The sequence below is a fragment of the Trachypithecus francoisi genome, unplaced genomic scaffold, assembly GCF_009764315.1.
Source record: "Trachypithecus francoisi isolate TF-2019V2 unplaced genomic scaffold, Tfra_2.0 Lachesis_group7, whole genome shotgun sequence".
NCBI classification, from domain to species: Eukaryota; Metazoa; Chordata; class Mammalia; order Primates; family Cercopithecidae; genus Trachypithecus; species Trachypithecus francoisi.
In genome coordinates this window covers 96,062,183-96,085,933 of record NW_022681472.1, presented here as the reverse complement: position 1 = coordinate 96,085,933, position 23,751 = coordinate 96,062,183, and the positions used below count along the sequence as shown (strand labels likewise).

Genomic DNA, 23,751 nt, shown 5'->3' with positions numbered 1-23,751 from the left:
TTTGTGTATTCAGTGGAGTAACATTTGTATTTCCTTCAGTAACTTTTCCTTTGCATTCACAACATGGCTTTTTGGCACAAGAAGCCTAGCTTTTGGCTTATTTCAGCTTTCGACATGCTTTCTTCTCTAGGCTTAATCATTTCTGGCTTTTGATTTAAAGTGAGAGGTATGGGACTGTTCGTTTCACTTGAGCACTTACAGGCCATTGTAGGGTTATTAGTTGGCTTAATTTCAGTATTGTTGTGTCTGGGAATAGGGAGGCCTTAGGAGAATGGGGAGAGATGAGGCAGCAGCAGGTTGATGGAGCAGTTAGAACACATACACGTATCAACTAAGTTTGCTATCTTACATGGGTGCCACTTGTGGCACCCCAAGACAGTTACAGTAGAAATATCAAATATCATGAATCAGCATCACAGAAATAATAATAATGAAAAAGTTTGAAATAATTGTGAGCATTACCAAGATGTAACACATTTGGTAAAGTGGGCACGTGCTGTTGGAAAAATGATGTCCATAGACTTGCTTGATGCAGGGTTGCCACAAACCCTTTAATTTGTTTTTTGTTGTTGTTGTTTTTGTTTTAAAAAAAAAGGCAGTTGGACGGATTGTCAATTTCTATGATTGTTGGGGAAGGCAAATTATACAGGGCCAGGGAAGATGGTACAGGTTGAGTATCCCTAATCTGAAAATCTGAAATTCGATATGCTCCCAAATACTCAGCTTTTTTGAGCGCCAATATGATATTCAAAGGAAACTTGTTGGAGCATTGCAGATTTTGTATTTTCTGATTTGGGATGCTTAACCAGTGAGTATAATGCAAATATTCCAAAATCTGAAAAAATATGAAATCTGAAACTCTTCTGATCCTAAACATTTAAGTAAGGGATACTGACTCATAGTAGAAAAGAGAGCAGAAAGGACCAGAGTGGTTATTCAACAGGTTACTAGATTGAACCAGCACAAGATAAAGCTAGCATGTGTTGGAATGTCTAATATAAATTTTTTTGCTAGGACCAGTTGGAATATCCAATTGTGTCCTCTTCGTTCGGTAAATCGGATTGAGCAGTTGTCTTCATAGTACTGAAAATAGTAGAAACAGTGAGATCTGCTTGTTGGGTCTTCACTGGTATTTTTAGTATAGACTTCAATCTTAATAAATGTGAGTTTCTTAAGACACTGTGTCAGGTAACTCATTTCACTGATTTACTGGTTATTGGTGTGTAAGTATTGTACTTATTTTTGAGGTATATGTGATACCTGAATACAATATGTGATGATCAAATCAGGGTAATTAGGATATCACCTCAAAACATTTTTCTTTCCTTTGTGTTGGGAGCATTATAATTCTCATTTTAAAATATACAATAAATTATTAACTGTGATTTTCTTGCTGTACTAACCAATACTAGAACTTATTCCTTCTAACTATATTTTTGTACCCCTTAACCTACTTCTCTTTATCCCCTGTACCCTTTCCCTTCCCAGCCTCTGGTAACCACCACTCTATACTTCCATGGGATTCACTTTTTTTTTAGCTCCTAACTAAATGAGAACATGCCATATTTGTCTTTTTGTGCCTGGCCTATTTCACTTAAGGTAATGACCTCTGGTTCCATTCATGTTGCTGCAGCTGACAAGACTTCGTTCTTCTGTTGCTGAATAATATTCCATTGTGTATATATACCACATTGTCCGTGTGGATTCCATATCTTGGCTGTTGTGAATAGTGCTGTAATAAGAATGGGGATGCAGATATCATTTCAATATACTGATTTCCTTTCTTTTGAATATGTATTCAGTATTGGGAGTGCTGGATCATATATTTTGTGTTTGATTTTTTGAGAGACTTCCACACTGTTTTACATAATGGCTATACTACTTTACATTCCTACCAACAGAGTGTGTAAGCATTCCTCTTTCTCTGCATCCTTGCCAGCACTTATTATTTTTTGTCTTTTTTGTAATAGGTATCATAACTGAGGTGAGTTGGTATCTCATTGTGGTTTTAATTTGTATTTTCCTGATGATAGTGGTGTTGAGCATTTTTTACATATATATATGTTGGCCTTTTGTATGTCTTCTGGTGAGAAATGTCTGTTCAGATCTTGTGCCCATTTTTAAAACAGGATTATTTATACTTTTGAGGTTTTTTTTAGAGACAGGATCTGGTATGTTGTGTCTTCATTCTCATTGGTTTCAAATAACTTACTTATTTCTCTCTTCATTTCTTATTCACCCAGTAGTCATTCAGGAGGAGCAGGTTGTTCAGTTTCCATGTAGTTGTGAGGTTTTAAGTGAGTTTCTTAATTCTGAGTTCTAATTTGATTGCACTGTGGTCTGAGAGACTCTTTGGTATGATTTCCATTCTTTTGCATTTGCTGAGGAGTGTTTTACTTACAATTATGTCATCAATTTTAGAGTAAGTGTTATGTGGTGCTGAGAAGAATGTGTATTCTGTTAATCTGGGGTGGAGAGTTCTGTAGATGTCTATTAGGTCCACTTGGTCCAGAGCTGAGTTCAAGTCCTGAATATCCTTGTTGATCTTCTGTCTTGTTGATTTGTCTTATATTGACAGTGGGGTGTTAAGGTCTCCCGCTATTATTATGTGGAAGTCTAAATCTCTTTGTAGGTCTCTAAGAGCTTTATGAATCTGGGTGTTCCTGTATTGGGTGCATATATATTTAGGATAGCTAGCTCTTCTTGTTGCATTGATCTCTTTACCATTGTGTAATGCCCTTCTTTGTCTTTTTTGATCTTTGTTGGTTTAAAGTCTGTTTTATTAGAGACTAGGATTGCAACCTCTGCTTTTTTTTTTTTTTTTTTTTTTTTTTGCTTTCCATTTGCTTGGTAAATATTCCTCCATCCCTTTATTTTGAGCCTGTGTGTGTCTTTGCACGTGAGATGGGTCTCCCAAATACAGCACACCAATGAGTCTTGGCTCTTTATCCAGTTTGCCAGTCTGTTTCTTTTAATTGGGACATTTAGCCCGTTTACATTTAAGGTTAATCTGGGACACAGCTAAAGCAGTGTTCAGAGGGAAATTTATAGCACTAAATGTCCATAGGAGAAAGCAGGAAAGATCTAAAATTGACACGCTAACATGACAATTAAAAGAACTAGAGAAAGAAGAGCATACAAATTCAAAAGCTAGCAGAAGACAAGAAATAACTAAGATTAGAGCAGAACTGAAGGAGATAGAGGCACAAAAAACCCTTCAAAAATCAGTGAATTCAGGAGCTGGTTTTTTGAAAAGATTAACAAGATAGACTGCTAGCCAGATGAATAAACAAGAAAAGAGAGAAAATCAAAGAGACACAATAAAAAATGATAAAGGGGATATCACCACTGATCCCATAGAAATACAAACTATCATCAGAGAATACTATAAACACCTATATGCAAATAAACTGGAAAACCTAGAAGAAATGGATAAATTCCTGGACACACACACCCTCCCAAGACGAAGTCGAATTCCTGAATAGACCAATAACAAGTTCTGAAATTGAGGCGGTAATTAATAGCCTACCAACCAAAAAAAAGCCCAGGACCAGACAGATTCAGAGCTGAATTCTACCAGAGGTACAAAGAGGAGCTGGTACAATTCCTTTTGAAACTATTCCAAACAATAGAAAAAGAGGGACACCTCCCTAACTCATTTTATGAGGCCAGCACCATCCTGATACCCAAACCTGGCAGACACACAAGAAAAAAAGAAAATTTCCTTGATGAACATCAATGCGAAAATCCTCAATAAAATGCTGGCAAACTGAATCCAGCAGCACATCAAAAAGCTTATCCACCATGATCAAGTCAGCTTCATCCCTGAGATGCAAGGCTTGTTCAGCATACGCAAATCAATAAACATAATCCATAACATAAACAGAATCAATGGCAAAAACCACATGATTGTCTCAATAGATGCAGGAAACGCCTTCAATAAAATTCAACACCGCTTCATGCCAAAAACTCTCAATAAACTAGTTATTGATGGAACGTATCTCAAAATAATAAGAGCTATTTATGACAAACCCACAGCTAATATCATACTGAATGGGCAAAAGCTGGATGCGTCTCCTTTGAAAACCGGCACAAAACAAGGATGCCCTTTCTCACCACTCATATTCAACAAAGTATTGGAAGTTCTGGCCAGGGCAGTCAGACCAGAAAAAGAAAGAAAGGGTATTGAAATAGGAAGAGAGGAAGTCAGATTGTCTCTACAGATGACATGATTGTGTATTTAAAAAACCCCATCGTCTCAGCCCAAAATCTCCTTAAGCTGATAAGCAACTTCAGCAAAGTCTCAGGATACAAAATCAATGTGCAAAAATTACAAGCATTCCTATACACTGATAATAGACAAACAGCCAAATCATGAGTGAACTCCCATTCACAATTGCTACAAAGAGAATAAAATACCTAGGAATCCAACTTACAAGGGATGTGAAGAACCTCTTCAAGGAGAACTACAAACTGCTGCTCAAGGAAATAAGAGAGGATACAAACAAATGGAAAAACATTCCATGTTCATGGATAGGAAGAATCAATATCGTGAAAATGGCCATACTGCCCATAGTAATTTATAGATTTGATGCTATCCCCATCAAGCTCCCATTGACTTTCTTCACAGAATTAGAAAAAACTATTTTAAATTTCATATGGAACCAAAAAAGATTCTACATAGCTAAGACAATCCTAAGCAAAAAGAACAAAGCTGGAGGCATCATGCCACCTGACTTCAAACTATACTGCAAGGCTACAGTATACCACACAGTATGGTAGTGGTACCAAAACAGATATCATGGTACTGGTACCAAAACAGATAGACCAGTGGAACAGAGGCCTCAGAAATAACGCCATACATCTACAACCATCCGATCTTTGACAAACCTGACAAAAACAAGCAATGGGGGAAAGATTCTTTAATAAATGGTGTTGGGAAAACTGGCTAGACACATGTAGAAAATTGAAACTGGATCCCTTCCTTACATCTTATACAAAAATTAACTCAAGATGGATTAAAGACATAAATGTAAGACCTAAAACCATAAAAAACCCTAGAAGAAAACCTAGGCAATACCATTCAAGACATAGGCATGGGCAAAGACACCAAAAGCAATGGCAACAAAAGCCAGATTGACAGATGGCGTCTAATTAAACTAAGAGCTTCTGCATGGCAAAAAAAAAAAAAAAAAAAGCTATCATCAGAGGAACAGGCAGCCTACAGAACAGGAGAAAATGTTTGTAACCTGTCCATCTGACAAAGGACTAATATCCAGAATCTTCAAAGAACTTAAATTTACAAGAAAAAAACAACCGCATCAAAAAGTGGGTGAAGGATATGAACAGACACTTCTCAAGAAGACATTTATGTGGCCAATAAACATATGAAGAAAAGCTCATCATCACTGTTCATTAGAGACATACAAATCAAAACCACAATGAAATACCATCTCACACCAGTTAGAATGGCGATCATTAAAAATTCAGGAAACAACAGAAGCTGGAGAGGATGTGGAGAAATAGGAATGCGTTTACACTGTCGGTGGGAGTGTAAATTAGTTCAGCCATTGTGGAAGACAGTGTAGCAATTTCTCAAGGATCTAGAACCAGAAATACCATTTGACCCAGCAATCCCATTATTGGGTATATACCCAAAGGATTATAAATCATTCTATAAAGACACATGCACATGTATGTTTATTGCAGCACTGTTTGCAATAGCAAAGACTTGGAACCAACCCAAGTGCCCATCAATGATAGACTGGATAAAGAAAATGTGGCCGGGCCGTGGCTCACGCCTGTAATCCCAGTACCTTGGGAGGCTGAGGCAGGTGGATCGCCTGAGGTCAGGAGTTCAAGACCAGCCCTGACCAACATGGCAAAACCCCATCTCTACTAAAAATACAAAAATTAGCCAGGTGTGGTGGTGTGCACCTGTAATCCCAGGTACCCAGGAGGCTGAGGCAGGAGAATCACTGGAACCCGGGGGCCAGAGACTGCAGTGAGCCAAGATTGTGCCACTGTACTCCAGACTGGGTGACAGAGCAAGACTCCATATCAAAAAAAAAAAAAAAAAAAAAGTGGCACATATACACCATGGAATACTATGTAACCATAAAAAAGGATGAGTTCATGTCCTTTGCAGGGACATGGATAAAGCTGGAAACCATCATTCTCAGCAAACTAACACAGGAACAGAAAACCAAACACTCATAAAGTGGGAGATAAACAATGACAACACATGGACACAGGGAGGGAAACATCACACACCAGGGCCTGTCACGGGGTCAGCACGGGTCGGGGAGGGATAGCATTACGAGAAATATTCCTAATGTAGACGACGGGTTGATGGGTGCAGCAAACCACCATGACATGTGTACACCTATATAACAAATCTGCACGTTCTGCACATGTATCCCAGAACCTAGAAGTTTTTTTTGTTTTTTTTGTTTTTGTTTTTTTAAAAAGCAGGATCTAGCTTTCTTGCCCAAGCTGGAGTTCATTGAGCATGATTTTAGTTCAGTGTAACCTCCAGTTCCTTCTGTTGAGTTTTCTGAGCTCTTTGTAGATTCTGGTTATTAATCCATTGTCAGATGGGTAGTTGCAAATACTTTCTCCCATTCTGTTTGTTGCCTTTTTACTTTGTTAATTGTGTCTTTTGCTGTGCAGAGGCTTTTTATCTTGATGTAATCCCATTTGTCTTTATTTCTGCTTTAGTTGTCTGTATTTTTGAGGTCTTACACTGAAAAATTCTTGTCGAGATCAGTGTCCAGAAGTGTTTCCCCAGTATTTTCTTATAGTAGTTCCATAGTTTCAGGTCTTAGAGTTGAGTCTTTTAATTCCATGTGGATTTGCTATTTTGTATATAGTGAGAGAGAGAGAGGTGTAATTTCATTGTCCCGCATACAGTTACCCAGTTTTCTCGGCACCAGGTATTAAAGGAACTATCATTTCCCCATTGTATGATCTTGGAGGCTTTCTGAAAAATGAATTGGTTGTAAATGTATGGATTTATATTTGAGATCTCCATTCTGTTTCATTGCTCTATGTGTTTTTATGCCAGTACCATGCTGATTTGGTTACTATAGCTTATTGTAACTTTTGAAGTCAGGTAGTGTAATGTCTCCAGCTTTGTTCTTTTTGCTCAGGATTGCTTTGGCTATTCAGGGTCTTTTGTGGTTCCATATAAATTTTAGGATTTTTTTTTTTTTTTTCCTGTTTCTGTGAAGAATGTCATTGGTATTTTGATAGGGATAACATTGAATCTGTAAATTGCTTTGGGTATTGTTGTCATTGTAACAATATTATTTCTTCCAATCCATGAACATGAAATATTTTTCAGTTTTGTTGTGTGTGTCCTCTTCAATTTCTTTCTCTTCTTTTCTCTTTTTGAGACAGTCTCACTTCGTCACCCAGGCTGGAATTCAGTGGCACGATCTTGGCTCATTGCAACCCCCACCTCCCGGGTTCAAGCTATTCTCGTGGCTCAGCTTCTCGAGTAGCTGGGATTAGAGGCATGTGACACCATGCCTGGCAAATTTTTGTAATTTTAGTAGAGTTGGGGTTTCACCATGTTGGCTAGGCTGATCGTGAACTCCTGGCCTCTAGTGATGCGCCTCCCTTGACCTCCCAAAGTGCTGGTATTAAGGCATGAGCCACCACACCCAGCCCCTCTTCAATTTCTTTCACCAATGTTTTATAGTTTTCCTTATATAGATAATTTACTTCTTTGGTTAAATTGACTCCTAGGTATTTGATATTTTTTGTAGCTGTTGTAAATGTGATTGCTTTCTTGATTTATTTTATACATTGTTCGTTGTTGGTGTATATAAATGCTACTTATTTTCGTATGTTGATTTTGCATCCTGCTACTTTACTGAATTTATCAGTTCTAAAAGCTTTTTGGTGAAGTCTTGAGGTTTTTCTAAATATAAGATCATGTCATCTGTCAACAAGACTAATTTGACATCTTCCTTGTCAATTTAGATATCCTTTATTTCTCTTGCCTGATTTCTCTGGTCAGGTCTTTCAGTACTGTGTTGAATAAAAGTGGTGAGAGTGGGCATCCTTCTTGTATTGTTTCAGATCACAGAGGAAAGGCCTTCGCTTTTTCCCTCAGCTCGATGTTAGTTTGTGAATTTGTCATGTATGGCCTTCTATTATTTTGAGATATGTTCCTTCTATACCCTGTTTTTTGGGAATTTTTATCATGAAGGGATGTTGAATTTTATCAAATGCTTTTTCTTCATCTATTGAGATGAGACTGTATGGTTTTTTCTTCTTTGTTCTGTTAATGTGATATATCACATTTATTGATTTGTATATGTTGAACTCTCCTTGCATCCCTGGGATGAATCCTACTTGATCATCGTAATTGATCTTTTGAATGTGTTGTTTAATTCAGTTTGCTAGTATTTCATTGAGGATATTTGTGTTTACGTTCATGAGTGATGTTGGCGTGTAGTTTTCTTTTTTTATTGCATCCTTGTCTGGTTTTGTTATCAAGGTAATACGGCCCTTGTAAAATGATTTTGGAAATATTCTCCCCTCTTCAATATTTTTGAGTAGAAGAGTTTGCAGTAGAATTGGTATTACTTCTTAAACTATTTTTTGTAAAATTCATCAGTGAAGCCATCAGGTTGTGGGCGTTTCTTTGATGGGAGACTCTTTATTGCACCTTGTATCATTTACTCATTAATTGGCTTATTGAGGCTTTCTGTTTCTTCATGGTTCAATCTTGATAGGTTGTATGTGTCCAAGAATTTATCAGTTTCTTCCAGCTTTTCTAATTTGTTAGCAAATATTGTTCATAGTAGTCTCTTTAAGAGTCTTTGTATTTCTGCAATAATGGGTATAGTGGCTGAGTTTCAAGAAAACGAAGGGAATCTTGGTTAACTCTTTTTGGTTTATTTTTCTTTTGGTAATTGTCTTCTATTTCCTGGCCTAGAAAGTCCCTTAGCCAGAGTCAGAAGCCCACCTAGATTCAAGGGGAGGAAATACAGATTCCATGTATTAACAGAAAGTGTATCAAAGTCACATTGGAAAAAGGGTATATTAAACATTAAGTAATTTAATGTTAGCTGCTTTGTCTAGTAAAATCAATTTAGGAAATTTAGGTTAGCTTTTTATGAGAAAATAAAATCAAGTGTTATAGAAAAGACCAAAATGATTGAGGAGATAACTTTTATACCAGTTTAGTTTAAGGAGTCACTTTAACTAGAAATATTACCCAGATTCTTTTTTTTTTTTTTTTTTTTTTTTTTTTTTGAGACGGAGTCTCGCTCTGTCGCCCAGGCTGGAGTACAGTGGCCGGATCTCAGCTCACTGCAAGCTTCGCCTCCCGGGTTTACGCCATTCTCCTGCCTCAGCCTCCCGAGTAGCTGGGACTACAGGCGCCCGCCACCTCGCCCGGCTAGTTTTTTGTATTTTTTAGTAGAGACAGGGTTTCACCATGTTAGCCAGGATGGTCTCGATCTCCTGACCTCGTGATCCGCCCGTCTCGGCCTCCAAAGTGCTGGGATTACAGGCTTGAGCCACCGCGCCCGGCCTATTACCCAGATTCTTAAAGCTCTTCAAGTTAGATCATAATTTCTTTTAATTTAGCTGTCTCAATTTGCATTCCTTTGCTTATTCTCACTTATTCTAACAGCAAGCTACTCATCTTTTCGACACCCTCACTCTCTTTACAGCCTCAGCAAATGTCTTAAGTTTTATTAAAGGGTAAGTATATTTAAAGCATAATGAGGTGTTTCTCTTGGTGGGATCTTAACATGTACAGTAATTATAAATGAGGTAATTCTGGAGTAAAGAGTAGGGTGTTTATTATGTTCGTTGCATTTTCCCCCCCTTTTTTGTATGTGCTGCTTTATGTAGCATTTACATCAGGTTGTGGGTTGAGCCTTGGAGCTTAACTCCAGAGTTTATTAACACTTGTTCCTTCACATCTGGACTTGGAACTGCCCTATTTCTTCAAGAGAAGAAGAGTTAGGCACTGAGAACCCTTCGTATGTTTCCTATGTTAATTAAAGGGAGAACTAAAGTTGTAGGCAGCTGAGCAGCAATTATTGACATTCCATCTTCTCTCCCATTCCAGTTCGCATTTGGTCTCTTGCCTACAGTGATTTAAACTGGGCAGCCTGGCTGAGCTAGGACTCAGTAAAGTGTAGTCAGCAGACTAATGTTGGTGCTGGAACTGTTAACAGCCTAGGACAAGATAAGGAAATTTGGTGTAGGCATCTAGACACCTTACAGCAGTTTGATAGTGATTTTATGTCAATTGATTCTAATGACGGAAATTTTGTGTTTGGCTTAGGTATGTCTTTTTTTTTAAAAAAAACTTCATTTTTCTAGAAATTCCTTTTCATTGTATTTTACAAAAGAATTGGTCTGTGATAGGTTGGAAATTAAAACTGGTTCTTCATCACAGATGAGAAGTACTGGTCTAAGCCATGTAAAAACAGTTTTTGGTTTTAAAATCTTTTCATTTCTGCTTTGATAATTTATTGAAAAAGATATTCTGTAGTGTGCAAAAGTGGCAGATCTCTGTGAATAATTAATCTTGAAAAGTTTTTAAAAATTGGTCACAGAAACAGAAGGGCTACAGTAACAAAGCCCTGTGAAAAGATTACCTTTCCATGGTGAGGGGGTAAAAGACATTCTTCATTTAGAGACACACGAAGAATTGGCAGCCCCAGCTGTTCAACTTTAGCCATGGATCAGAAACATACAGAACCACACAAACAACACAGGGAAGTCTGTTAATTGGTAGAAACAGAATAGTCATTGTAGCAGAAAGCAACTCTTGGAACTTGTCATTCTGTAGTTGAGGCCATTTTTTGAACTGACCAACCCGTGATGAGTGCCCAAAGAGGTGACCCAGATGCCAGGATCTCAGAACCCTCAAGACCAACAAAAAGACAAACATGAAGACATGTGAATGCCACCAACAGGGTACTTGGGAGGATAACAGCATCAGGCACAGACCTTCCCGGAGAGAGTTGAAGAAGGCCTGATGGCAGATATATTGCCTATTTGAGAATTTATAGCACAGATCAGATTTTGACAAGCAGATAAAACATTAAAGTGTAAAACAAAAAACATTCTTTTTTTAATTGTTTTTTCTTTTGCTAAGTTCTGAAAGGATAGGAGCAAAATCGCTTTCTATAGTGGAAAACTGCTTCATTCTGGTAACATTGTAACAGAGGTTTATCTTGTAAAAAAATGTTTTGGCCTATTTTTTGAAGATAAATGATAGTTTTATTTGTTCTTTCCTAACCTTTATGTTTTACTACCCCACCCTTTTTTGGGGGGCTGTGGGCCAGCTATGGTACTTGGCAGTGACTTCTAGAACAATGTTGTACACAAGTGGTAATGGTGGGCATCCTTGTCTTATTTCCAGTTTGGGGAGGGGAAATTTTTTTCCCACTAGAACAATGCTGTACGCAAGTGGTAACAGTGGGCATCCATGTCTTATTTCCAGTTTGGGGAGGGGAAATTTTTTCCCATTAGTATTTACATTTCATATAGATACTCTTCATCAGATGTACGAAATCTCATCCTATTTCTAGTTTGCTACGAGTTTTTATCATGAGTGGTTGGTAAACTTTATCATGTATGTTTTCTGCATGTATCAAGCTAACGGGCTCTTCTTTCTGAAAATGTGGTAAATTACACTGATTGCTTTTTGAATGAATACCTTTCTTCTATTCCTAGAGTAAACTTTTGGTCATGATATGTTATTCCTTTAAAATATTGCTGGATTAAGTATGCAAATTGTTAAGATTTTTGCATCTGTGTTTATAAGAAAGGTAGACTTATATTGTTTCTCATCCTGTTCTGTCAGGTTTTGATATCACTGTTCTGCAGGTGTCATAAAACAAGTTGGGAAATGTTCTGTATCTGTTTTCTGGAAGAATTTGTGTAAGATAAACATTTCTTAATTTGTTGAAAGAATTAAAATGTTCCTTTGTGGGGAGGATTTTAGATGAACTATTTTAAATAGAACAGTCTAGTTTCATTTTATATTGTTTCATTCTGCTATGTTGTGTTTTGCAAGGAATTGTGCTTATCTAAATTTTCAAATTCATTGGCATAAAGTTATTAATAATCCCTTATTGTATTACTCATTATCTCTTACCTCTTATTATTTTCTCCATTCTTGATGTTGCTAGTTTCTCTTGACTCATTTTATCTTTGATCAGTCTTTCGAGAGGTGTATCAGTTTTGTTTTTTAGAAGAGTAACTTTTGATTTTGTTTTGTTTTTAAGTTGTCCTTTTAAATATGCATTCTTTTTTTAATTAAAAAATTTTCATTGGTACATAGTGGGTATATATATAAATTTATGGGGTACATGAGATGTGTTGATATAGGCATGCAGTGCATAATAATCACTTCAGGCTAAATGGGGTATCCATCACCTCAAATATTTCTCATTTTTTTAGTGTTACATTCTAATTATACTCTTAGTTATTTTTAAATGTACATTTTTGTTGACTGTAATCCCTAGTTGTGCTACCAAATACTAGATGTTATGCATTCTGTTTTTCTGTGAATTAACCATCCCCCTTCACAGATGTATATTCGTAGAGATACTCAACTATCACTTCTAATACATGAAATTTAAATACGTAATTTTTTTTTTTTTTTTTAAAGGAGACAGGGTTGTGCTCTGTTGCTCAGGCTAGAGTGCAGTGATACAGTCATAACTTAAGCTCTGGGGCTTAAGCAGTCCTCCTGCCTCAGCCTGCCAAGGAGCTGGGACTACAGGCACATACCACCATGCCCAGCTAATTTTTAAATTATTTTGTAGGGATCTCACTGTGTTGCCCAGGCAGGTCTTGAACTCCTGGCCTCAAGCTGTCCTCCCGTCTCAGCCTCCGAAAGTGCTAGGCTTACAGGCATGATTCACTGTGCCCTGCCAAACATACAGATTTTACTCTAAGCATAGCTCTGTCTACTTTCACAGTTTTGATATTTCTTTTCAGTGTATTATTTAATTCAAAATACTTTTGAGTCTCTTTTTGACTTAAAGGGTTACTTGAAATACACTGCTTAATTTCCTGACAATGGAACATTTTCTAGTTATTTTGTAATTATTGTCTAGCCTAATGCTAGACACAGAATATACTTTGAATAATTTTAGTCCCTTGATATTTATTGAATCTTGCTCTTTCACTCAGCATATGGGCAACTTTAGAAAATATTTCTTGTGTACTTGCAAAGATTATGTATTATCCTATTAGGTATAGTGTCAATTAGATCAGATTTGTTCATCGTGCTCTTCAGATCTTCTATAGGGTGTATTCTTGTATCCTCAGAAGTGCCACCCCATTCCTGCACTTTCCATCTTGGTCACACCTCTCCCATGTGTAACCAATCTCACTGGACTCCCATTTCTACTTTGTGGAATTATTTTGCACATATGAGCAGACACATTTGTATTTTCCTGTTTTCCCCATTTTATTCAAAAGGTATGCAGTGGCTGTGATTTGCACTTTGGGTTTTTAACTTAATAAATCCTGGAAATCATACTTAGTCAATTATAGGGCTCTTCTTTCCTCCCCTCCCCCCCAACAGATTCCATTATGGGAATGTACCATAGTTAATTCCATTAGTCTCCCATGCGAATGTACCATAGTTTATTCCATTAGTCTCCCATGGGAATGTACCATAGTTTATTCCATTAGTCTCCCATGCGAATGTACCATAGTTTATTCCATTAGTCTCCCATGGGAATGTACCATAGTTTATTCCATTAGTCTCCCATGCGAATGTACCATAGTTTATTCCATTAGTCTCCCATGCGAATGTACCATAGTTTATTCCATTAGTCTCCCATGCGAATGTACCATAGTTTATTCCATTAGTCTCCCATGGGAATGTACCATAGTTTATTCCATTAGTCTCCCATGCGAATGTACCATAGTTTATTCCATTAGTCTCCCATGCGAATGTACCATAGTTTATTCCATTAGTCTCCCATGCGAATGTACCATAGTTTATTCCATTAGTCTCCCATGCGAATGTACCATAGTTTATTCCATTAGTCTCCCATGGGAATGTACCATAGTTTATTCCATTAGTCTCCCATGCGAATGTACCATAGTTTATTACATTAATCTCCCATGAATGGGCATTTAGGTGTTTCCTAACACTTTGCAAGGCTGCAGTGAATAACCTTATACATATGTATTTTCATGTTGTTGTTAAATATATCTCTTCACTGGGGATGATTGTAACAAACTACATAAACTGAGTGGCTTATAAACAACAGAAACTTATTTCTCACTGGTCTAGAGGCTGGAAGTCCTAGGTAAGAGTGACAGTATGGTGGAGTTCTGGTGAGGGCCCTTTTTTCCAGGTTTCAGACTGTGGACTTAGATGCTCAGGCATATCTCTGGAGAGCAGAGAGAGGAAGCATGCTCTTGGACTTTCACAAGGACACTAATCCCATTCATGAGGGCCTCACCATTATGACCTCATCTAGTCCACATTACGTCCAAAAGACCCTACCCTGTAATAGCATCACATTGGGGAGTATGGTCTCAACTTACTAATTTTGGGAGCACACAAACGTTTAGTTTGTAACAGTATATCTTTGGCATAAATTTCTAGAAGTGGAATTGCTGGATCAGAAGGCACATGTAGTTTTGTTATTGTCAAATTCCTCTTTATTTATATGATAGAAAATTCACATTCCCATGAGCAGTGTATGAGAGTTCCTGTTTCCCCACATCCTTACCAACAGACAGGGTACTGCTATGACCTTTTTTAAAAAATTATTTGACAGTTGTTTATATATTTGTACTTTCACAGAGGTAAAATTCCCATAACATAAAATTCACCATTTTAACAACTTCAAAGTGTACAATTGAATGTTTTGTACTATATTCAGCCATCACCATGATCAAAATTTAAACCATTTCTCTCATCCCCAAAAGAAACTCCTTACCTGTTAGCAGTCATTCCCAACTCTGCCCTACCCCCAGCCACTGGCAACTGGTAATCTTTCTTCTCTGTAGATTTGCATATTCCTTCATATAAGTGGAATCACAATTTGTGATCTTTCATGTCTGATTCCTTTGTAGTATAATGTTCTCAAGGTTGCTTCGTGCTGTAGCATGTATCAGTGCTTCATTTCTTTTTTTGCTGAACAGTTCATTGTTGGGTATACCACATTTTGTTAATCTGTTGATCCAGTGATGGATGTGGATATTTGGGTTATTTTCACTTTTCAGTGTTGTGGGTAATGCTGCTGTGAACATTCACATGTGAGGGTGTTTCATTTTGTTTTATCTCAGGGTCTCTCTCTGTCACCTAAGCTGGAGTGCAGTGGCATGATTACAGCTCACTGCAGCCTCGACCTCCTGGGCTCAAGCAAGCCTCGGCCTCCCAAGTAGCTGGGACTACAGGCACATGCCACCATGCCCAGTTAATTTTTGTGGGTTTTGTAGAGATGGGATTTTGTCATGTTGCCCAGGCTGGTCTTGAACTCCTGAGCTCAAGCAATCCACCTGCCTGAGTCTCCCAAAGTGCGGTATTACAGGCATGAGCCAGTATGGCCGGCCATGAGTTTTTATTTGGACATACATTTTCAGTTCTTTCGGGTGTATGTCTACCTAGAAATGGAATGGTTGGTTCACATGGTAACTCCGTGTTTAACTTTTTGAGGAGCTGCCAAACTATTTTCATAGCAGTTGCACCATTTTATACTCTTCCAGCAATGTAGGAAGGTTCCAGTTTCTTCACATCCTTGCCTACACTTGGTATATCTTTTTAATTAATTGTCTGGATTATCTTTTGCATTCTTTTCTATCATTTCCCCCCTCATTTTAAAAGAATTTCTGTATATATATAGGGTACTAGCTTATTTCTGTGATATATAGTACATGTGTTTTTCTTTTGTGTTTTTGGCATCTTTTGACTTGGTTTATGGTTTTCCTTTTACTGTGCTGTCATATCTTTTTTTTTAACTAATTGGAAAGTAATTTGGATGAAAAAGATGTTATTTGTGCTTTGATACCAACAGAGGATTGGCCCTTTTCTTTGCTGGGCAGATAGTGGGGAGCTGACAGGGTCTGGCTTTGTCTCCCAGGCTTGAGAGCAGTGGCATGATCTCGGCTAATTGTAGCCTTCCCCTCCTGGGTTCAAGTGATCCTCCCACCTCAGCCTCCCAAGTAGCTGGGACCACAGGCTTGCGCCACAACTCCTGGCTCTTTATTGTATTTTTTTTGTAGAGGTGGGGTTTTGCCAAGTTGGCCAGATTGGTCTTGAACTTTTGAGCTCAAGCAGTCTGCCTGCCTCAGCCTCCCAAAGTGTTGGGATTATAGGCATGAGCATCTGTGCCTGGCTGGATCTGTGGTTTTGTTTGTGTGTGTGTTTGTTTGAGACAGTCTTACTCTGTGGTCCAGGCTGAAGTGCAGCAATGTAGTGACAGCTCACTATAGCCTCAAGCTCCTGGGCTCAAGGTGTCCTCCCACCTTAGCCTCCTGAGTAGCTGGGACTACAGGAACACACTACCACGCCCAAGCTAATTTTTGTATTTTTTAGTAGAGACAAGGTCTTGTCATGTTGCCCAGGCTGGTCTCAAACTCCTGGGTTCATGCAGTCTTCCCGCCTCAGCCTTCCAAAGGGTTGGGATTACAGGCATGAGCAGCCATACCTGGCCTGCCACGATGGATCTGAGCAGGTGGTGTACTGCAGGTTTACAAAGCTCCCTTTGCTTCTGCACCCAGCTGTTCTCATTGCAAGCCTGGGGATGTCCTGATACTATTCTGGTTTATTCCTGGGTCTTATTCCTGTTTTCTAAATGCTTTCACTGTTTTGAGAGGCTCCTTTTCAGCTCAGGTTCAGGATTCAGTAACTGTCTTCAGGAGACAACCCGCAGTGTTTGACGTAGCCTCCACCCTTCCTTCTCACCAGAATCCAAGATTTGATCTCTTGGCTGCCAAAAGCTCTGCTGGTTTCTCTCCCATTAGTAGACTTTTCCTGGCCCTTCAAGCTCTGAAGGGCTCAGAATTGGCAAATGCCCTGTGGGAAAAAGCAGCCAGTTGTTAAGTATCATTTCCTGTCTTCATCTATGTCACTCATTGTCTTGGTTGCCTCAGAATGTCTTTGTCTTGAGCCCTTCGAACATTGTTTGGGTTAAAAGGATTTTTAATCTGGATTTTCGTTTTTCTCAGTGAGTGTTCAGGCTTGTGCAGGCTATTTCTTCACACTCAAATAGAAGCTCTTTATCACACTTAAAAAATTTAATTGTGTATGCTTTTTTCGTTTTGTTTTCAGTTGCTCTGTCTGATTCTCCTGTTAACAGTGAGTTGGTTAAGCCAGGGACCTTATTTTAATTATAGTGTTGTTAATCACCAGTGTGTAGTATATGTAATGAGTATTCATTGAATTTGTGTTTTACGAAGAAAAAACTTTTAGGTAAAAGTTTTCAAAAGTAGGCAGCAAATTTCACAAATTTGGCTTTGCTATGAGATTTTCCAACAAATTTAAAGGCTATGATAATAAAAGGGGTGGGGGTGGCGGTGTTATATTGTTTGCAGATACTTTTTGACTCAGCTGAAATTGAAGTCCTGGCCTTTTAATAATTTGTTTAACAAATATTTATTCCGTAAATCAGGTCCTACTCTGAGTGTGGGAAGAGATAGCGATTATTTTAGTGGGTTAAGTCTCTATTCTCCTCAGGCTCCTTCTGCATATAACTTGAGAGAGTATAGGACATTTCATATAAACATCAACATATCACGTTGTAATTGGTAGATTTCAAGTATTATACACCAAAAATTATTTTGTTCTCTTAACAGAATATGACAGATACCTAGCATCTAGCAAAATAATGGCAGCTGCTTACCTTGACCCCAACTTGAATCACACGCCAAATTCAAGTACTAAGACTCACCTGGGTACTGGTATGGAACGTTCTCCTGGTGCGATGGAGCGAGTATTAAAGGTCTTTCATTATTTTGAAAGCAATAGTGAGCCAACCACCTGGGCCAGTATTATCAGGCATGGAGATGCTACTGATGTCAGGGTAAGTATGTTTTTCCATGAGACATCTTTAATGTTTATTTAGGTTAAAATTTAATGGTGTGTATGAAAAAAGATAGTGTAATAATTTTCATTTAACTTATCAGAGACTTTTCATATTACAGAAACATTGTTTTTAAGATTTATTAGTTAATATGTGACTGACCAGAGTTCTAATTGTTGTAAAGTTTCTTAGAAAAGTAGTGACTGAATCATATTTTAGTCATAAAATGCCATTGACTTATTTTTCCCTCCTAGGTTTCTTTTTTTAAACTCTTGGGTGAGTACTAGGAAACATTGCGACTAAAATAGCCTCTAATAACTCAAGAAATAAACTACTTTTCTAGAAAGTGTAGTTTTGAAGGTATTTGCATGATTTCAAATAGGATAATTTCTTTTAAAACTCTTGAACATATGCTATGTGTCAGACACTGTGCTAGGTTCTGAAGATGTAAAAGGTCTCTGTGAAGTCCTTGATCTTACAGCTTAGAGCCTGTAGAGGGAGAGACATCATGAATGTGATTATAGTAGAGTGCAGAAATGCCTCACGGGAGGTTGTTGTGGAAGCTTGGAGGAATAATACCTTTTAAATGTAGAAGTTAGTACTGGAAAGTGTTTCCTTTGGGTCTGGGAAGTGAGTAAAGATAGTAATACAGAATTATGGGAGAAGAGCATGCTAGGCAAAGGTAACTACATCTCTCTGAAAGTGGGGAATGAGAAGGTAGCACTGTGATTTCAGAAAGCTGAGTTCAGTATTTAAATGTTCCGTATTTGCTTTGGTGAAGTGTTAAATACCTCTTCTTTCTTCCCCTCTCCACCTAGTCTCTATTCATCTTTAAGGAGTAGAAGTTTCCATGACAAGGAAGTTTAGATACGTCTTTTTTATTTTCTTTCTTTTTTTCTTTTTCTTTTTACGGTAACTGAGTTAATTAATTTGCTACTCTCTAACTTACATGCCCTTATTATTTTTAACCAAAGCAAAGGGATTGGTAGAATTTAGATTTAAGGCTTAAAGGTCGGGCACAGTGGTCCTTGTCTGTAATTCCAGTACTTTGGGAGGCCAAGGTGGGCAGGTCATTTGAGGTCAGGAGTTCGAGATCAGCCTGGCCAACATGGTGAAACCCCATCTCTACAAAAAGTACAAAAATTAGCCAGTCGTAGTGGCACATGCCTATAGTCCGAACTACTCAGGAGGCTGAGACAGGAGAAACACTTGAATCCAGGAGGCAGAGGTTGCAGTGAGCTGAGATCGTGCCACTGCACTCCAGCCTGGGCAACAAAGCGAGACTCTGTCTCAAAAAAAAGAAAGAAAAGAAAAAGGATTTAAGGCTAAAGTCTTGTATATAAATTTTACATAATTTTTTGTTACCTCTAAATTTTAATATTAGCGAACTATTTCAAATGGATTATTAAAAATATGATAGCCTCTTTTTTTACAAACTCTTTATGAAGCTGGTTAGCTTTTTTGCTTTTTCTGTTTTTTTCTGCTTCTGTGTTTTACTTTTAACTTTATAAACACTGTCATTTAGTGGAAAGGCCTGAAATGAGAGTCCTGCCATAAGGTTTATCAGATAATTCATACTGGAAAGAAATCTTGTAGATGTAACTTGATATAAGGCTTTTAGTGTATATTCTAGTCTTTGTAGATTTCAGATACAATGAATGAGGAGACTCTTCCATAAAACCATTGTATCAGCTCTAATGAACTTCAGAGCATTCATACAGGAGGCAAACCTTTAAAAGATTATGAATTTGACAAGACATTTAGAAAAAATGTTCAAGACTTACATCAGAAAACTCACCTAGGAAAGATTGTAACAAATGTGCCATGGTTTTAGTATCAAACTTTCCTCATGTAAGGGGATTACTACCATAGAGCCAGTGTCACTGCAGGCATGTCAGCCTGTAGCCAGTGTTAAAAACTTCCTAGTCATACATTCATATTGTGAAGAAAAATTTACATCAGACACAAATGCGTAAGTTATCAGAACTCATTTATCAAACTTGTGAATATCAATCTGATCCAATCTATGTGACCACAAGCAAGGTGTTTTATGTCACAGTAATTGGCAAATCATCAGTCAGTGATTTTCAAATTGAGGCAGAAAAATCACAATTGGCGTTGAATTCACCATAGCCTTTCCTGGGATAGCATGAGGTTCTCATGATACTGAGTCACTGTAATGGAAGATTGGATGTTATTCATAACCCACTTCCATTGAATGCTTTAATGCTATAACATTTGAAAATGCAATATCGTAATTGTAAATTAGTGAGTGGATTTGCACATCTGAAGAACATAAGAGGTATCAGACAAAGGAACATTGAGGTTACAGAGTATTGTCAGGAAAGAGAAAAATGGAAGAAACATGACAGCATTTGAAGGCCTGATGACCTTAGAATAGGAAGTGGGAATTGTAGGATTTAGATTGAAGAATTAGATTAGTAAAGAATCTAAGTATAATTACTTGTCAGAAAGAAACTGACCACTGAATAGCATCAAAGGGGATGCCACACAACTATTTTCTGAAATGATACGGCTTATCATTATTCAGGTAGTGAAGAATTTGATTCAGTCTTAAACTCATAGCTACATTGTCCATTATCGTAGCCATGTCCAGTTGTTGAGCACTTGAATATGGCTAGTCTGAATTGACATGTGCTGTAGTATAAAAATATATACCACATTTCAAAGAGTAAGAAAACAGAATAAAATGTCACATCAATGTGTTATGATTACATGTTGAATGGTAATACTTTTGATATAGTAGGTTGACTATATTACTGAAATTGAATTCACCTGTTTATTTTTTACTGTGGCTACTAGACATTTTAAAATTACTTACGTGGCTTACATTATATTTCTGCTGGACAGTTGAGCTCTATAGAAAGCAAATTCTCAGAAAGACTGCTTGGATCCGAAAAACCAAAACCTTTTGAGGAGTTTAAAGATTTGTTTTCACCAAGAATGTCTGGATTTTTGTAACATTTCATTGTAGAGGCTTTCTCATGCTTCACTTAATAAGTATTAGTGCTTTTACAGTTGTGTGTGCTAATTGTATGTTAATTAATGTTTAGTTGTTGAAAAGAGTCACAAGATTTCACTGTTTATAGGCAATGTCCATTACAGCGACAGTAGTAAAATGATACTCACTGAAGTGATCTGGAGATCTTGGGTCCAGGCTTCTTGGCTTTGGACATGATTTTTCTGTAGATGTGAAACCATTACTGGCTTATGTGTGAAGCACCTTGGTATGAGGAAGTGGTAGGGATCTGTGAGAGGGTCACACAAGCATCTCCATCTACATAGCCAAGCTCAACCTGTGGACCTCCCCAGGCACTGCCAAAATCAGATACACCTTGTCAGTCCAGTTATTATTACAAAATCGCACTGACAAGCTGGTATATTTTACCCCTCAAACAGCTCAGGATCTCATGATCACAAACATCACTTATCTTTGCCATAGCTTTGGCTGAGTGTCAGTACCGTGCTTCGGGCAGCCCTAGAGATAAACGTGGGGTCAATCTAGAACAGCCAAGAGAAACCCAGGCTATACAGTGTTGAATAAGACCAGTCATCTAGAAACATGGCAGTGATAATTCAGAAAGTTAATGACATAAAATTCCAAATTCTACTGGAGAAATCGCCTAATTAGGAGAAAGAATGACATTTACACCAGACTTTTCATCAGCAATGCTGGATGCAAGAAGATATTGGAACAGTATCTTCAAAGGACTCAGGGAAAATAACCTGTACCTTAGAAGTCTATATCTGATAAACTGTGAATCAAGATAATGTGAAATGAAGGTATCTGCAGAGAAGTAGTGACATAGAAAGCTAATAACATGGGCTGTCTTTGAAAAAACAATTAGATGATACAATTCTGCATGGAAAAAAGCAAGCCCAGAAGATACTGTAGCAGGATGCAAGAGACAGTGGTCCATTGTCATACTTGCTGCCTTGTATGCTGTCTTGTACCTCTCTTAATGTCCCTGTAGTCTCTTGAATCTACCACCATGATGTAATCCAACTTTCTGCCTTTTCTCTGTCTGTCGCCATCCTGTGATTGGTCTCATTCTAGATTTGCAACCTTAGTGCTACCCAGCTGTCAAGCTGTATCCCTCCATCTTGTTCTCTCCTAGACAACCATTTCATACCTCCTCCACTTTCATGAACTGCAGCACTTGAAAAAGTCCACACATTTCTATGTCTTCCCTTTCCCCAGCATTTGTACCTCACTTCTCTGTCTTTAAACTTCTTGCTACAAAATAACCACCCAGTGCTCCTGTCAAAGGGTTACCTCATCTTTTAGTCACTTAGATCCATTTGCAATCATCCTTTATTCCTCTTTTGCTCTCAAGCCATATCCAATACATTAGCTAATCCTGTCCACATTATCTTCACAAATATATCCGGAACCTACCCATTTCATATCACCTCCACTGCTACCCCTTTCTTTGAGCTCCTCTCCAGTAGCTGCCTTAAAATGTCTCTTCCGTACATTACGGCATGGTATCCTAACTGACATCTTGTTTCCCTACTTGCTCTCCTTAGTCTCTTGATAACCCAGCAGCCAGAATGATCCTGGAGAGATAAAAGCCAGAGTACTTCACTCCTCCACTCAGAACCTGGTTTCATTTAGTCAACATGATCCTTCGAGAGTCTCACCCATCTCCTCCACCCCATCCCATCGTGCCCTGTCACCTTCTGTCCTAGTCACTCACTTTTTCTGTTTCCTGTTTGTCTAACATGCCAGTCACCGAATCAGTGATTTGCTTAAAACCCCCCAAGAGTTCCCCATTTCTTCCAGACTAAAAGCCAGCTTCCTTTTGTGGCCTACAAGGACCTACAGGATCTGGCTTCTTGCTTGTTCTCACCCTGCCCTTACTAACTCTACCTCCAGGGACATCCCAGTCTAAGAATGCTCCCTTATGGCTCACCATTTCTGTTCTTCTGTCATTGTTTTATTTTCTTCAGATCATTATTATTGACATTGTCTTGTACTTGATTTGTTTGCTCATTTATTAGCTGTTTTCTTCCCCAACTTCTTAAGTTCTGTGACATCAGGGATTTTTGTACTTCATGGTATTATTGCCAACGTCTTCAACAACGTCTAGCAGGCAAACAGCAAGTGCTCAGTAGGTATAGGTACTTTTGTTGAATGATTATATGGCATCCAAGGCGAAATGGAATATTTCTGACAGAAATATGTTGGGAGAATTGGCCACAGAAGTAGAAAGCCTTAATTGACAACCACAAATATATTGATTTAATAGCCAAAGATTATGCCTATTCAAAGCGATACCCCACTTTACTGATATCTCTATCAAATCTTTGTACCTAGCTTACTTTTTAGAAAGACATTACAGGGATGAGAACAAATAATTTTATGCCCATATACCAGGCAAGTACTGGGCAAATACCATATGATGCTGCTTAAGATTGCACCACCATTGAGTTCTTGGACAGTATTCTTATGACATTCAAAACACCTTAAAATTTTTCTGACTGGTACATCAAATTTTTCTAAATATATAGCATAACCACAGGTTTCAGTACTACTCAGGAGCCGGTAGGGAATGGCTGGTAAATCTGAATCTGTAATAATTGTAAATGGAAAAAAATCAGTTCATGTAGTTTGCTAAAATATAGGTGTGTTGGGTTGGTAATTACTGTTACCAAGCTGGTAGTGAGAGGACTAGCAATGGGAAGTAAC

At 38.0% G+C, this 23,751-nt stretch overlaps 1 protein-coding gene across 36 annotated transcripts in view; it reads left to right on the top strand.

The window, feature by feature from the left end:
- Positions 1 to 23,751, top strand: part of PTK2 (protein tyrosine kinase 2) — a 366,245-nt gene that overhangs the window by 99,793 nt on the left and 242,701 nt on the right. For all 36 annotated transcript variants that reach the window (XM_033203331.1, XM_033203330.1, XM_033203297.1 and 33 more), the window contains one exon: positions 17,812 to 18,038. In XM_033203331.1, coding sequence (XP_033059222.1) covers positions 18,016 to 18,038 — 23 coding nt within the window. In that variant the 5' untranslated portion in view covers positions 17,812 to 18,015. The remainder of the gene's footprint in view (positions 1 to 17,811; positions 18,039 to 23,751) is intronic.